The 13,287-nt window shown below is 45.0% G+C and overlaps 1 protein-coding gene across 1 annotated transcript in view; it reads left to right on the top strand.

Moving 5' to 3' along the window:
* Window positions 1-2,447: 2,447 nt before the first annotated feature.
* The window catches only part of LOC106589781 (exportin-5), a 38,318-nt gene continuing 27,478 nt past the window's right edge, over window positions 2,448-13,287 (top strand). The window contains exons 1-14 of the mRNA XM_045710454.2: window positions 2,448-2,691; window positions 3,369-3,490; window positions 3,810-3,882; window positions 4,119-4,256; window positions 4,455-4,637; window positions 4,745-4,771; window positions 4,943-5,128; window positions 8,525-8,601; window positions 8,695-8,739; window positions 8,929-9,013; window positions 9,131-9,214; window positions 12,479-12,604; window positions 12,847-12,937; window positions 13,089-13,217. Coding sequence (XP_045566410.1) covers window positions 2,590-2,691; window positions 3,369-3,490; window positions 3,810-3,882; window positions 4,119-4,256; window positions 4,455-4,637; window positions 4,745-4,771; window positions 4,943-5,128; window positions 8,525-8,601; window positions 8,695-8,739; window positions 8,929-9,013; window positions 9,131-9,214; window positions 12,479-12,604; window positions 12,847-12,937; window positions 13,089-13,217 — 1,468 coding nt within the window. The 5' untranslated portion in view covers window positions 2,448-2,589. The remainder of the gene's footprint in view (window positions 2,692-3,368; window positions 3,491-3,809; window positions 3,883-4,118; window positions 4,257-4,454; window positions 4,638-4,744; window positions 4,772-4,942; window positions 5,129-8,524; window positions 8,602-8,694; window positions 8,740-8,928; window positions 9,014-9,130; window positions 9,215-12,478; window positions 12,605-12,846; window positions 12,938-13,088; window positions 13,218-13,287) is intronic.

Raw genomic sequence — 13,287 nt, 5'->3', positions numbered from 1 at the left:
CTCCGGCGGCGGTCTGCAGCCTGGAGCCTCCGATGACGATCCACGGTCACGTGGTACTGAAGCAGAGGGATCAGCGGGCGGAGCGGGGGTTACGCCCCGAACCGGAGCCGCCTCCTCTGTGGGAGGATCCGCTGGATGATAGGGTTCTGGGTACTGCACCAGAACCGCCATAGACAATTTACCCAGCCTGCCCTCCCTTCTTTTCTTTTTTTGGGGGGAGGGGGGGGGGGGTTGTTGTTGTTTTGTCTAGGTGCGGTCTATGTTGGGGGTTTTGTTTGGGATGATCTCCAATTAGAGGCAGAGGCAGCTGGTCCTCGTCGTCTCTAATTGGAGATCATACTTAAGTAGGGGTTTTTCCACCTGGGTTTTGTGGGTGATTCATTTTGAGTTGTGTATGTGTTCATCTCTGCATCACAGTTTGTTGTTTTTTTCTATTCACTGTATTTATGTGTTGCATAGTTTCACAGTATAAATCAAATGTGGAACGACACACACGCTGCACTTTGGTCCTCTTCTCCTTTCAACACCCGTGACAGAATCACACATGCGGACATCATCCGTTCACCTACTCTGTGTCTCACGGCGGTTGGAACTAAAATTCACACATTTGGACTCATCAGACCAAATGACAGATATCCACCAGTCGAATGTCCATCGCTTGTGTTTCTTGGCCCAAGCAAGTCTCTTCTTTTTATTGGTGTCCTTTAGTAGTGGTTTCTTTGCAGCAATTTTACCATGAAGGCCTGATTCACGCAGTCTCCTCTGAACAGTTGACATTGAGATGTGTCTGTAATTTGAACTCTGTGAAGCATTTATTTGGGCTGCAATCTGAGGTGCAGTTATCTCTAATAAACGTATCCTCTGCAACAGAGGTAACTCTGGGTCGTCCATTATTGTGGCGGTCCTATTGAGAGTCTGTTTCATCATAGCGCTTGATGGTTTTTGCGACTGCACTTGAAGAAACTTTCGTAGGTTCTTGAAATGTTCCGTATTGACTGACCTTCATGTCTTAAAGAAATTATGGACTGTCATTTCTCTTTGCTTGTTTGAGCTGTTCTTGCCATCATATGGACTTGGTCTTTTACCAAATAGGGCTATATTCTGTATACCAAGCCTATCTTGTCACAGCACAACTGATTGTCTCAAACACATTAAGAAGGAAAGAAATTCCACAAATTAACTTTTAACAATGCACACCTGTTAATTTAAATGCATTCCAGGTGACTACCTCATGAAGCTGGTTGAGAGAATGCCAAGAGTGTGCAAAGCTGTCATAAAGTCAAAGGATGGCTACTTTGAAGAATTGAAAATATAAAATATATTTTCATTTGTTTAACACTTTTTTGGTTACTACATGATTCCATATGTGTTATTTCTTTGTTTTAATATCCTCACTGTTATTCTACAATGTATTAAATAGTAAAAATAAAGAATAACCCTTGAATTAGTAGGTGTGTCGACTTTTAACTGGTACTGTATACAACGGGTATGATGCAAAAATACTTGTATACTATTCTATTTCAGTGTTTCCCAAACTATGGGTCTGACTTGAAAATTGGGTCACAAGAGAAACTCTTGAGAGACAAAAAAATCAGTTTTACTGTGGTTACGATATGCGGTTGTGACATGTGACCCTAACTTTTGAATGCAAAAACGTCATAATTGAAAGCAATGATGATATTTTCTACACAGATGATCATACGCAATTATTGCCTGAGGACCTTTTGGATGCATTTTGGTCACCTCAAACCACAGTTCCTTCAGATTGAAATACTTTGAAAGTACTGTCAGACTGATTTGTAATAGACTATCAGGAACCCAAATAAAAACTAAACATTGGCTGTTTTTTTACATGGTGGGGTCGTGAAACATTTTGGGGTCATGTATCAAAAAAGTTTGGGAACCCCTGGTTTAAATATAATACACATAGGCCTACTAAGAGCAGTTGTACATGGCGGTTTAAAACAATTGAATGGCGTAGGCCTATATAGCTTGACGTGGTGTGGTAGACCAAATCAAATTAAACAAACAGTCAATAACTTTTTTAAACTTTTTTTTTTAACTGTAGTTTATTTAGTAAATATTTTCTTAATTCTATTTCTTGAACTGCATTGTTGGTTAAGAGCTTGTAAGTAAGCATTTCACGGTAAGGTCTACCTACACCTGTTATATTCGGCACATGTGACAAATATAATGTGATTTGATTTGATACCTGTGTCTCGGGCCAGATAAAGGAAGGCTGGTGGGAATGGAGGCTGGCCTAAAAGTCACATTTCAAAATACCAAATTAAGGCATTTTCTTTGTGCTGACACAATCATTTCAATTAAATTAAGTATTTGCATGTGTATTTTTTTTATCACACACAGTGACATTTGTCACTCTGTGCTCTGGAATCCCACCCTCAGCCAAGAAAACTACAAGTCCCAAAACTCCACACCTATTTTGTGGAACGTTCATGCGCAGCACGTTGTGCATGTGTACATGCTGTGAATTATCGAAGCGCGTGCAGTTTACCCATTCTGCAGGTGTTTTGCAAAGTGAAGTACCGTTAGCATTCATCTCACTTTCTGAAGACGCTACTCAAAGTCATGGGTGAACCAGTGTCTGAAATGTGTGATCACCTCATCAAAGCTGTTAACGTGATGATGGACGCGGAATCTAGCCAAATATATCGTCTGGAGGCCCTAAAGGTATCTTGATGGCTAGATGCTAGTTAGCTAACGTTAGCTGGTAAGGCGCCAGCTAGCTAGCTTTCCCAGTTGCGATGTGGTTACTTGACTGAGAATGGGCTGTGTTATATAAATACATACATAGCTAGCTAGTTATAACTTAGCACTATATAAGTCGATCGTGGCATTTTACCATGTCTATTGCATGGATTAATCAATGGGCGTAGCTTGCTAGCTAACTAGCTAGCTAACGTCAGATGGCTAACATGCCATGCCCATCACGTTGCCAGCTGCAGATTTCATTCATTGCACACCGGTAGCAACCTAGATATCTGTGCAGAACCATTACTGATGACTGATGCACTCAAACTGAATGCAATATCACTTATGCCAAGAATTTAGCCTAGATATATTGATTGCGTTGAATAAACTTGAGTTATTCAGTGTTTTGAGAGCGTCTTGCTTGATTGCCAGCAGCTACTTACTAGCTACAGTAGCAATCTTCGACTCCTCCTAAGTCACTTCTTTGTAAAGATCCATAAACACCATAACAATGACTGATATCATTGCAAGTTCCCCGTTTTGATGTTTCAAACGTCATTAATGTGAATGAGTTTGTTCTAGCTGACTACCGCAAGGTAGCTAATTGAATGAGCGCATATTATTAACTTGTCCATCGTGTCTCTTTTTCTCTTCAGTTTTGTGAAGAATTCAAAGAGAAGTGTCCATTCTGTGTCCCATGTGGGCTACAGTTAGCAGATAAAGCCCAAACAGCAGTGGTGAGGCACTTTGGTCTACAGATACTGGAGCACGTCATCAAGTGAGTTCATGAGTATATTTGTCATTATGATTCAGTTCTGCACATTTACATTTCAGTCATTTAGCAGACATGCTTATCCAGAGCGACTTACAGGAGCAATTAGGGTTAAGTGCCTTGCTCAAGGGCACATCAACATATTTTTTTCTAGTCAGCTCAGGGATTTGAACCAGTGCCCTTTCGGTTACTGGCCCAATGCCCTTAACTGCTAGACTACCAGCCACTCCATCATTGTCATCAAGATATTCCCCTACACATGTGGACTGGACACGTGCTGCCAATGTGTTCCCCAAAACCTTGTTTTTCTTTATGTTGAGAATAGGTTCAGATGGAACAACATGCCACAGCAGGAGAAAGTCCAGCTGAAGAACTGTGCCATGGGGCTGTTGTCATCTGTAAGTCGTCTGGGTGATAAACACCCTCTTTCTCTATTTTTCTAGAAAAGGTATGTGGCAGACAAGATGATGAAGGGAATTAATGGTGGTCTGTCCACCGAATAGCAAATATAGTTCAAAACAAAAGTATAAATAAACCAACAAATTCCGCATTGTTGCGTGATCTGTTAGGTGTACGTTAATGAATATGCTGACACTAGTCCGTTCCCTGACTGGCACACTGCCTCTCTCTGCAGGGCACCTATCCTATCCTGGAGGAGGAGAGTCACATCAAGGACGTTCTCGCACGGATCATAGTGGAGATGATCAAGAGAGAATGGCCTCAGCACTGGCCTGACATGCTCAAGGAGATGGAGGCACTGACCAGCATAGGGGTGAGTTAGCACTTTCCATTTCAGTGTTTCCCCTAGGTTGTTATGTTGGCGGGGTGCCAAGGGCCCCCCGGAGCAACTTTCAGGGCTCAAAACATCAATGGATTCAATTGGAGAGTACATTACAGTATACAAATAAAGTTGTTGCGATCAGATTAATGCCAACTCCCTCTTCCTCCCTCATTCCCTCCCCGGACCCAGGAGGCCCAGACAGAGCTGGTGATGATGATCCTGCTGCGGCTAGCGGAGGATGTGATCACCTTCCAGACCCTGCCCGCCCAGCGCCGCAGGGACATCCAGCAGACCCTCACCCAGAACATGGATAGCATCTTTAGCTTCCTGCTCACCATCCTGCAGCTCCACGTCGACGAGTACCGCAAATTGGTAAACAGACACTGGTTATACCTGTCTGTCTCATGGTGTATATTTTTTTGCGGCAGTATTTTTCAACTCTTTTATTGATATGTTCTACCTTTTTGTGTATCTTCCAGAAAAAAATACCAGGCCAAGAATTGCAGGTAGGAAGGAGTGTTTTAGATGTACTACTATATATTCTAATGTATTATATTTACATTTAGACCCCCAGCTAAGGAGACTTCTCTGTTCTGCCCCTACCCACTCTCTCCCCTCCCTACTCCTTCCTTCCTCCTCTCCCCCCCCTTGTCTCTCCCCCCCCCCCCCCCGGTTAGGCTAAGGCCCACTGTCGTGTAGGCGTGGCTGCTCTGAACACCCTGGCAGGCTACATAGACTGGGTGGCCCTGGCCCACCTCACCAATGACAACTGTCGCCTGCTGGAGATGCTGTGTCTGCTGCTCAGTGAGACAGAGCTGCAGCTGGAGGCTGCCGAGTGCCTGCTCATTGCCATCAGCCGCAAGGTTAGTACACAGTACTAGACACTCCCCTTAATGGAGACAGGCTCTGTAGGACCTGACAGGCCCCTTTATGTTCAGACACACCCCTTACTGCAGGCACACCCCTTTTTAGGACAGGACCAGATATTTGTTCACGGCTCCCGAGTGGTGCTGCGATCTAAGACACTGCATCTCAGTGCTAGAGGCATCTTTACAGTCCCTGGTTCGATTCCAGGCTGTATCACATCCGGCCGTGATTGGGAGTCCCATAGGGCGGCGCCCAGCATCGTCCGGGTTTAGCCGGGGTAGGCCGTCATTGTAAATAATAATTTTTTCTTAAATGACTTGCCTAGTTAAGTAAATAAAAAATATATATGTTGGAATGTGAAATGGAGGTCTACAGCTACTGAATGGCCAGGACTAGTCAGGTACGTCACAGGGCTGTGAAAACTGCTGTGTCATCTTAACCTCTCTGGGCAAGTGGGACGTGACCGTCCCACTCTATTGAACAGCCAGTGGAACAGCGTGGCGCGAAATACAAAAACCTCAAAAATGCAATTATTTCAATTTTTCAAACATACGACTATTTTACACCATTTTAAAGATAAGACTCTTGTTAATCTAACCACATTGTCCGATTTCAAAAAGGCTTTACAGCGAAAGCAAAACATTAGATTATGTAAGGAGAGTACATACCCCAAAATAATCACACAGCCATTTTCCAAGCAAGCATATATGTCACAAAAACCCAAAACACAGCTAAATGAAGCACTAACCTTTAATCTTCATCAGATGACACTCGTAGGACATTATGTTATACAATACATGTATGTTTTGTTCAATCAAGTTCATATTTATATCCAAAAACAGCTTTTTACATTGGTGTGTTATGTTCAGAACATGCATTCCCACCAAAAACTTCCGGTGAATTTACTAAATTACTCATCATAAACATTGACAAAATACATAACAATTATTTTAAGAATTATAGATGCAGAACTCCTTCATGCAATCGCTATGTCAGATTTTAAAATAGCTTTTCGGCGAAAGCACATTTTGTAATATTCTGAGTACATAGCTCAGCCATCACGGCTAGCTATTTTGACACCCGCCAAGTTCGAGGCACACTAAACTCAGAATTAGTATTAGAAATATTGTATTACCTTTGCTGTTCTTCGTCAGAATGCTCTCCCAGGACTGCTACTTCCACAAGAAATGTTGTTTTTGTTCCAAATCATCCATAGGTATGTCCAAATACCTCCGTTTTGTTCGTGCGTTCAGGTCACTATCCAAAGGGTAACGCGCGAGCGCATATCGAGACAATTTTTTTAAAATGTTCCATTACCGTACTTAGAAGCATGTCAAACGCTGTTTAAAATAAATTTTTATGGTATTTTTCTCATAAAATAGCGATAATATTCCAACCGGACAATAGTGTATTCATTCAAAGAGGAAAAGAAAAAACAGCCTGGTCGCGTGAATGTGCATATCCAATCTCTTTGTCACCAGGCAGACCACTGACAAACTGAGCTCCTATACTCTGCCCAGAGACAGGAGACGCCTCAATCCACTTTCTGAAGGCTTTAGAGAGCCAATGGAAGCCTTAGAAAGTGCTACGTAACCCCACGGATACTGTAGTTTCGAAAGGGACTAGAAAGAAGAACGACAAATTCTCAGACAGGCCAATTCCTGCTTGGAATTTTCTCAGGTTTTTGCCTGCCATATGAGTTCTGTTATACTCACAGACACCATTCAAACAGTTTTAGAAACTTTACAGTGTTTTCTATCCAAATCTACTAATAATATGCATATTCTCGTTTCTGGGCAAGAGTAGTAACCAGTTTAAATCGGGTACGTTTTTTTATCCGGCCGTGAAAATACTGCCCCCTTGCCCCAACAGGTTAACGTCTTAAAGACAGTACTGTGCAGCTGTCTTCATCGACCTGGCCAAGGCTTTCGACTCTGTCAATCACCGTATTCTTATCGGCAGACTCAACAGCCTTGGTTTTTCAAATGACTGCCTCGCTTGGTTCACCAACTACTTCTCAGACAGAGTTCAGTGGAGGGCCTATTGTCCGGACCTCTGGCAGTCTCTATGGGGGTGCCACAGGGTTAAATTCTCGGGCCGACTCTTTTCTCTGTATATATCAATGATGTCGCTCTTGCTGCTGGTGATTCTCTGATCCACCTCTATGCAGACGACACCATTCTGCATACGTCTGGCCCTTCTTTGGACACTGTGCTAACTAATCTCCAAACAAGCTTCAATGCCATACAACACTGCTTCCGTGGCCTCCAACTGCTCTTAAACGCTAGTAAAACCAAATGCATGCTTTTCAACCGTTCGCTGCCCGCATCCACCCGCCCAGCATCACTACTCTGGACGGTTCTGACTTAGAATATGTGGACATCTACAAATACCTAGGTGTCTGGCTAGACTGTAAACTCTCCTTCCAGACTCACATTAAACAATATTAAATCTAGAATCGGCTTCCTATTTCGCAACAAAGCCTCCTTCACTCATGCTGCCAAACATACCCTCGTAAAACTGACTATCCTACCTATCCTCGACTTCGGTGATGTCATTTACAAAATAGCCTCCAACACTCTACTCAACAAACTGGATGCAGTCTATCACAGTGCCATCTGTTTTGTCACCAAAGCCCCATACACTACCCACCACTTCGACCTGTATGCTCTCGTTGGCTGGCCCTCGTTTCATATTCATCGCCAGACCCACAGGCTCCAGGTTATCTATAAGTCTATGCTAGGTAAAGCCCCGCCTTATCTCAGCTCACTGGTCACGATAACAACACCCACCCGTAGCACACGTTCCAGCAGGTATATCTCACTGGTCATCCCCAAAGCCAACACCTCCTTTGGCTGCCTTTTCTTCCAGTTCTCTGCTGCCAATGACTGGAACAAATTGCAAAAATCACTGAAGCTGGAGACTTATATTTCCCTCACTAACTTTAAACATCAGCTATCTGAGCATCTAACCAATCGCTGCGGCTGTTCATAGCCCATCTGTAAATAGCCCATCCAATCTACCTACCTCATCCCCATATTGTTTTTATTTACTTTTCTGCTCTTTGCAACACCAGTATTTATACTCGCACATCATCATCTGCTCATCTATCACTCCAGTGTTAATTTGCTAAATTGTAATTACTTCGCTACTATGGCCTATTTATTTCCTTACCTCCTCACGCCATTTGCACACACTGTATATAGACTTTATTTTTTTCTATTGTGTCATTGACTGTACGCTTGTTTATTCCATGTGTAACTCTTGTTGTTGTTTGTGTCGCACTGCTTTGCTTTATCTTGGTCAGGTCGCAGTTGTAAATGAGAACTTGTTCTCAACTGGCCTACCTGGTGAAATAAAAATACAAAACAATGTGCCTGGTGTCTCCGCAGGGGAAGCTGGAGGACAGGAAACCGCTCATGGTGCTGTTTGATGATGTCGCCATGCACTACATCTTGTCTGCAGCACAGTGAGTACCATTCCCCTCATCACCCATAAGGCTTTACACAGAAGCATTTCTAGCTCGTTCTGGCTTCTCATTCTCATTGGTTTGTGGCTACAGGTCTGCAGATGGAGCAGCAACATGCAACAAATCCTCTCCGACACAGTGAGTAGCCTACACATGTTGGTGTTCAACGTCAGAGTGCCTGCCCAGCAGTCTTACCTTTTTTTTTGCTCTAGAACAGGGTTGATATTCACCATTAGCATTGGCGCTCATACGGCCTGTTCTTTTTCTTTCTTTCTGTGAAGTGTGCTGTGTTTAAATCAAGTTTTGATTTGACCCCTCCACCCCCAGGCCAGTGGTGGAGAGACACTACATCTTCCTGAAGAGGCTTTGTCAGGTCCTGTGTTCCCTTGGCAGCCAACTCTGCTTCTTAGTGGTGAGTCTCTGTACTGTCTTTGATTACCATCATCTATTTACTATATTGTTTTACGTGTGTATTTTCTATATAGTACTTGATGATTCTGTCCTTTGTCTTTATGTGTTTCTAATGCAGGGTTCAGATGTGGAGGTAGATGTACCTGCAAACCTCAGCAAGTACACAGAAGCATTCCTGGCCTTCACCACTCACCCAAGCCAGGTGGGTTACCAACTATTACAGTAAAGTACCAGCCAGGTGGGTTACCTGCTGTCACTGTAAAGTACCAGCCAGGTGGGTTACCTGCTGTCACTGTAAAGTACCAGCCAGGTGGGTTACCTGCTGTCACTGTAAAGTACCAGCCAGGTGGGTTACCTGCTGTCACTGTAAAGTACCAGCCAGGTGGGTTACCTGCTGTCACTGTAAAGTACCAGCCAGGTGGGTTACCTGCTGTTACTGTAAAGTACCAGCCAGGTGGGTTACCTGCTGTTACTGTAAAGTACCAGCCAGTTGGGTTACCAGCTGTTACTGTAAAGTACCAGCCAGGTGGGTTACCAACTGTTACAGTAAAGTACCAGCCAGGTGGGTTACCTGCTGTTACAGTAAAGTACCAGCCAGGTGGGTTACCTGCTGTTACAGTAAAGTACCAGCCAGGTGGGTTACCTGCTGTTACAGTAAAGTACCAGCCAGGTGACTTACCTGCTGTTACAGTAAAGTACCAGCCAGGTGACTTACCTGCTGTTACAGTAAAGTACCAGCCAGGTGACTTACCTGCTGTTACAGTAAAGTACCAGCCAGGTGACTTACCTGCTGTTACAGTAAAGTACCAGCCAGGTGACTTACCTGCTGTTACAGTAAAGTACCAGCCAGGTGGGTTACCTGCTGTCACAGTAAAGTACCAGCCAGGTGACTTACCTGCTGTCACAGTAAAGTACCAGCCCGGTGACTTACCTGCTGTCACTGTAAAGTACCAGCCAGGTGGGTTACCTGCTGTCACTGTAAAGTACCAGCCAGGTGGGTTACCTGCTGTCACTGTAAAGTACCAGCCAGGTGGGTTACCTGCTGTCACTGTAAAGTACCAGCCAGGTGGGTTACCTGCTGTTACTGTAAAGTACCAGCCAGGTGGGTTACCAGCTGTTACTGTAAAGTACCAGCCAGGTGGGTTACCAGCTGTTACAGTAAAGTACCAGCCAGGTGGGTTACCAGCTGTTACAGTAAAGTACCAGCCAGGTGGGTTACCAACTGTTACAGTAAAGTACCAGCCAGGTGGGTTACCAACTGTTACAGTAAAGTACCAGCCAGGTGGGTTACCAACTGTTACAGTAAAGTACCAGCCAGGTGGGTTACCAACTGTTACAGTAAAGTACCAGCCAGGTGGGTTACCTGCTGTTACAGTAAAGTACCAGCCAGGTGACTTACCTGCTGTTACAGTAAAGTACCAGCCAGGTGACTTACCTGCTGTTACAGTAAAGTACCAGCCAGGTGACTTACCTGCTGTTACAGTAAAGTACCAGCCAGGTGACTTACCTGCTGTCACAGTAAAGTACCAGCCAGATGGGTTACCTGCTGTCACAGTAAAGTACCAGCCAGGTGGGTTACCTGCTGTCACAGTAAAGTACCAGCCAGGTGGGTTACCTGCTGTCACAGTAAAGTACCAGCCCGGTGACTTACCTGCTGTCACAGTAAAGTACCAGCCAGGTGACTTACCTGCTGTCACAGTAAAGTACCAGCCAGGTGACTTACCTGCTGTCACAGTAAAGTACCAGCCAGGTGACTTACCTGCTGTCACAGTAAAGTACCAGCCAGGTGACTTACCTGCTGTCACAGTAAAGTACCAGCCCGGTGACTTACCTGCTGTCACAGTAAAGTACCAGCCCGGTGACTTACCTGCTGTCACAGTAAAGTACCAGCCCGGTGGGTTACCTGCTGTCACTGTAAAGTACCAGCCAGGTGGGTTACCTGCTGTCACTGTAAAGTACCAGCCAGGTGGGTTACCTGCTGTCACTGTAAAGTACCAGCCAGGTGGGTTACCTGCTGTTACTGTAAAGTACCAGCCAGGTGGGTTACCAGCTGTTACTGTAAAGTACCAGCCAGGTGGGTTACCAGCTGTTACTGTAAAGTACCAGCCAGGTGGGTTACCAACTGTTACAGTAAAGTACCAGCCAGGTGGGTTACCAACTGTTACAGTAAAGTACCAGCCAGGTGGGTTACCAACTGTTACAGTAAAGTACCAGCCAGGTGGGTTACCAACTGTTACAGTAAAGTACCAGCCAGGTGGGTTACCAACTGTTACAGTAAAGTACCAGCCAGGTGGGTTACCTGCTGTCACAGTAAAGTACCAGCCAGGTGGGTTACCTGCTGTCACAGTAAAGTACCAGCCAGGTGGGTTACCTGCTGTCACAGTAAAGTACCAGCCAGGTGACTTACCTGCTGTCACAGTAAAGTACCAGCCCGGTGACTTACCTGCTGTCACAGTAAAGTACCAGCCCGGTGACTTACCTGCTGTCACAGTAAAGTACCAGCCCGGTGACTTACCTGCTGTCACAGTAAAGTACCAGCCCGGTGACTTACCTGCTGTCACAGTAAAGTACCAGCCAGGTGACTTACCTGCTGTCACAGTAAAGTACCAGCCAGGTGACTTACCTGCTGTCACAGTAAAGTACCAGCCAGGTGACTTACCTGCTGTCACAGTAAAGTACCAGCCAGGTGACTTACCTGCTGTCACAGTAAAGTACCAGCCAGGTGACTTACCTGCTGTCACAGTAAAGTACCAGCCAGGTGACTTACCTGCTGTCACAGTAAAGTACCAGCCAGGTGACTTACCTGCTGTCACAGTAAAGTACCAGCCAGGTGACTTACCTGCTGTCACAGTAAAGTACCAGCCAGGTGACTTACCTGCTGTCACAGTAAAGTACCAGCCAGGTGACTTACCTGCTGTCACAGTAAAGTACCAGCCAGGTGACTTACCTGCTGTCACAGTAAAGTACCAGCCAGGTGACTTACCTGCTGTCACAGTAAAGTACCAGCCAGGTGACTTACCTGCTGTCACAGTAAAGTACCAGCCAGGTGACTTACCTGCTGTCACAGTAAAGTACCAGCCAGGTGACTTACCTGCTGTCACAGTAAAGTACCAGCCAGGTGACTTACCTGCTGTCACAGTAAAGTACCAGCCAGGTGACTTACCTGCTGTCACAGTAAAGTACCAGCCAGGTGACTTACCTGCTGTCACAGTAAAGTACCAGCCAGGTGACTTACCTGCTGTCACAGTAAAGTACCAGCCAGGTGACTTACCTGCTGTCACAGTAAAGTACCAGCCACAGGCTCTTGATTCAAATCCCTTACAGCTAGCTAATACTGCTGTTTCTCCATATCCCCCTTTGTCAATTCTGGGCCTTGAGCACTGAATGTTGACAGGTTTATTCTTTCATTTTTTGATCTCTTCTGATAAATCTATTCTACTCTGTATTTCTTTTCTTTCCCCGCCAGTTCCTAAGATCTTCCACCCAGATCACATGGGGAACCCTGTTCAGACATGAGATTCTCTCCAAGGATCCTGTCATCATCCAGATGATGATCAAGTACTTCAGAGCCACCATGACCAACCTAGTCAAGGTGAGACGGGCTACAACGTTCGTGCGGCTAAGACTTTGTGCAGGTGCACATTAAAGTATCAAAATGTTCATTAGAAAAATGAGCAAGTAAAGGACTCATTGAGTTACACACAAACTATGATAAATAATGACAACTACACCAAAAGGTTGAGCTTCTCCAATATTTATATTGTTTCTTGACATGCTTTGGGAAGGTAGGTTCTTTAATTCCATGACTTTGTGTTCTCGTGCTCCTCCTGTTAGACTGGTTTCCCTTCCAGGAACGACAGTCCCAGCTGTGAGTACTCCCGTCATGACTTCGACAGTGATGAAGACTTCAACTCCTTCTTCAACTGTAAGCAATGTCACTCCTATTTTATTTGAATATCTTGGATTTATGCAATCTTAATATATATTTATTTATTTGCTATCAAAGAATGTTCTCTCCAGTTTGTTCCTACTGATCACCACCCTGATGCTTGTGTCCGTGTTCCGATGTGTTCCAGCGTTCCGAGCGCAGCAGGGGGAGGCGGTGCGGAACGCGTGTCGTGTGGTTCCCTTGGAGGGCTTCCAGATCGCAGCAGAGTGGCTGCAGTATCAGATCAGTACACCCATTGACATCGGGACCACTGGGTGTACGTCCTGCTTCTTGACTGTGGCTCACACTGAAGATCTGGGAAGGGGGGGTCGTGTGTGTGTGATGAT

Source organism: Salmo salar, chromosome 28, assembly GCF_965601325.2.
Source record: "Salmo salar chromosome 28, fSalSal1, whole genome shotgun sequence".
NCBI classification, from domain to species: Eukaryota; Metazoa; Chordata; class Actinopteri; order Salmoniformes; family Salmonidae; genus Salmo; species Salmo salar.
This window is presented reverse-complemented; position numbering and strand designations above follow the sequence as displayed.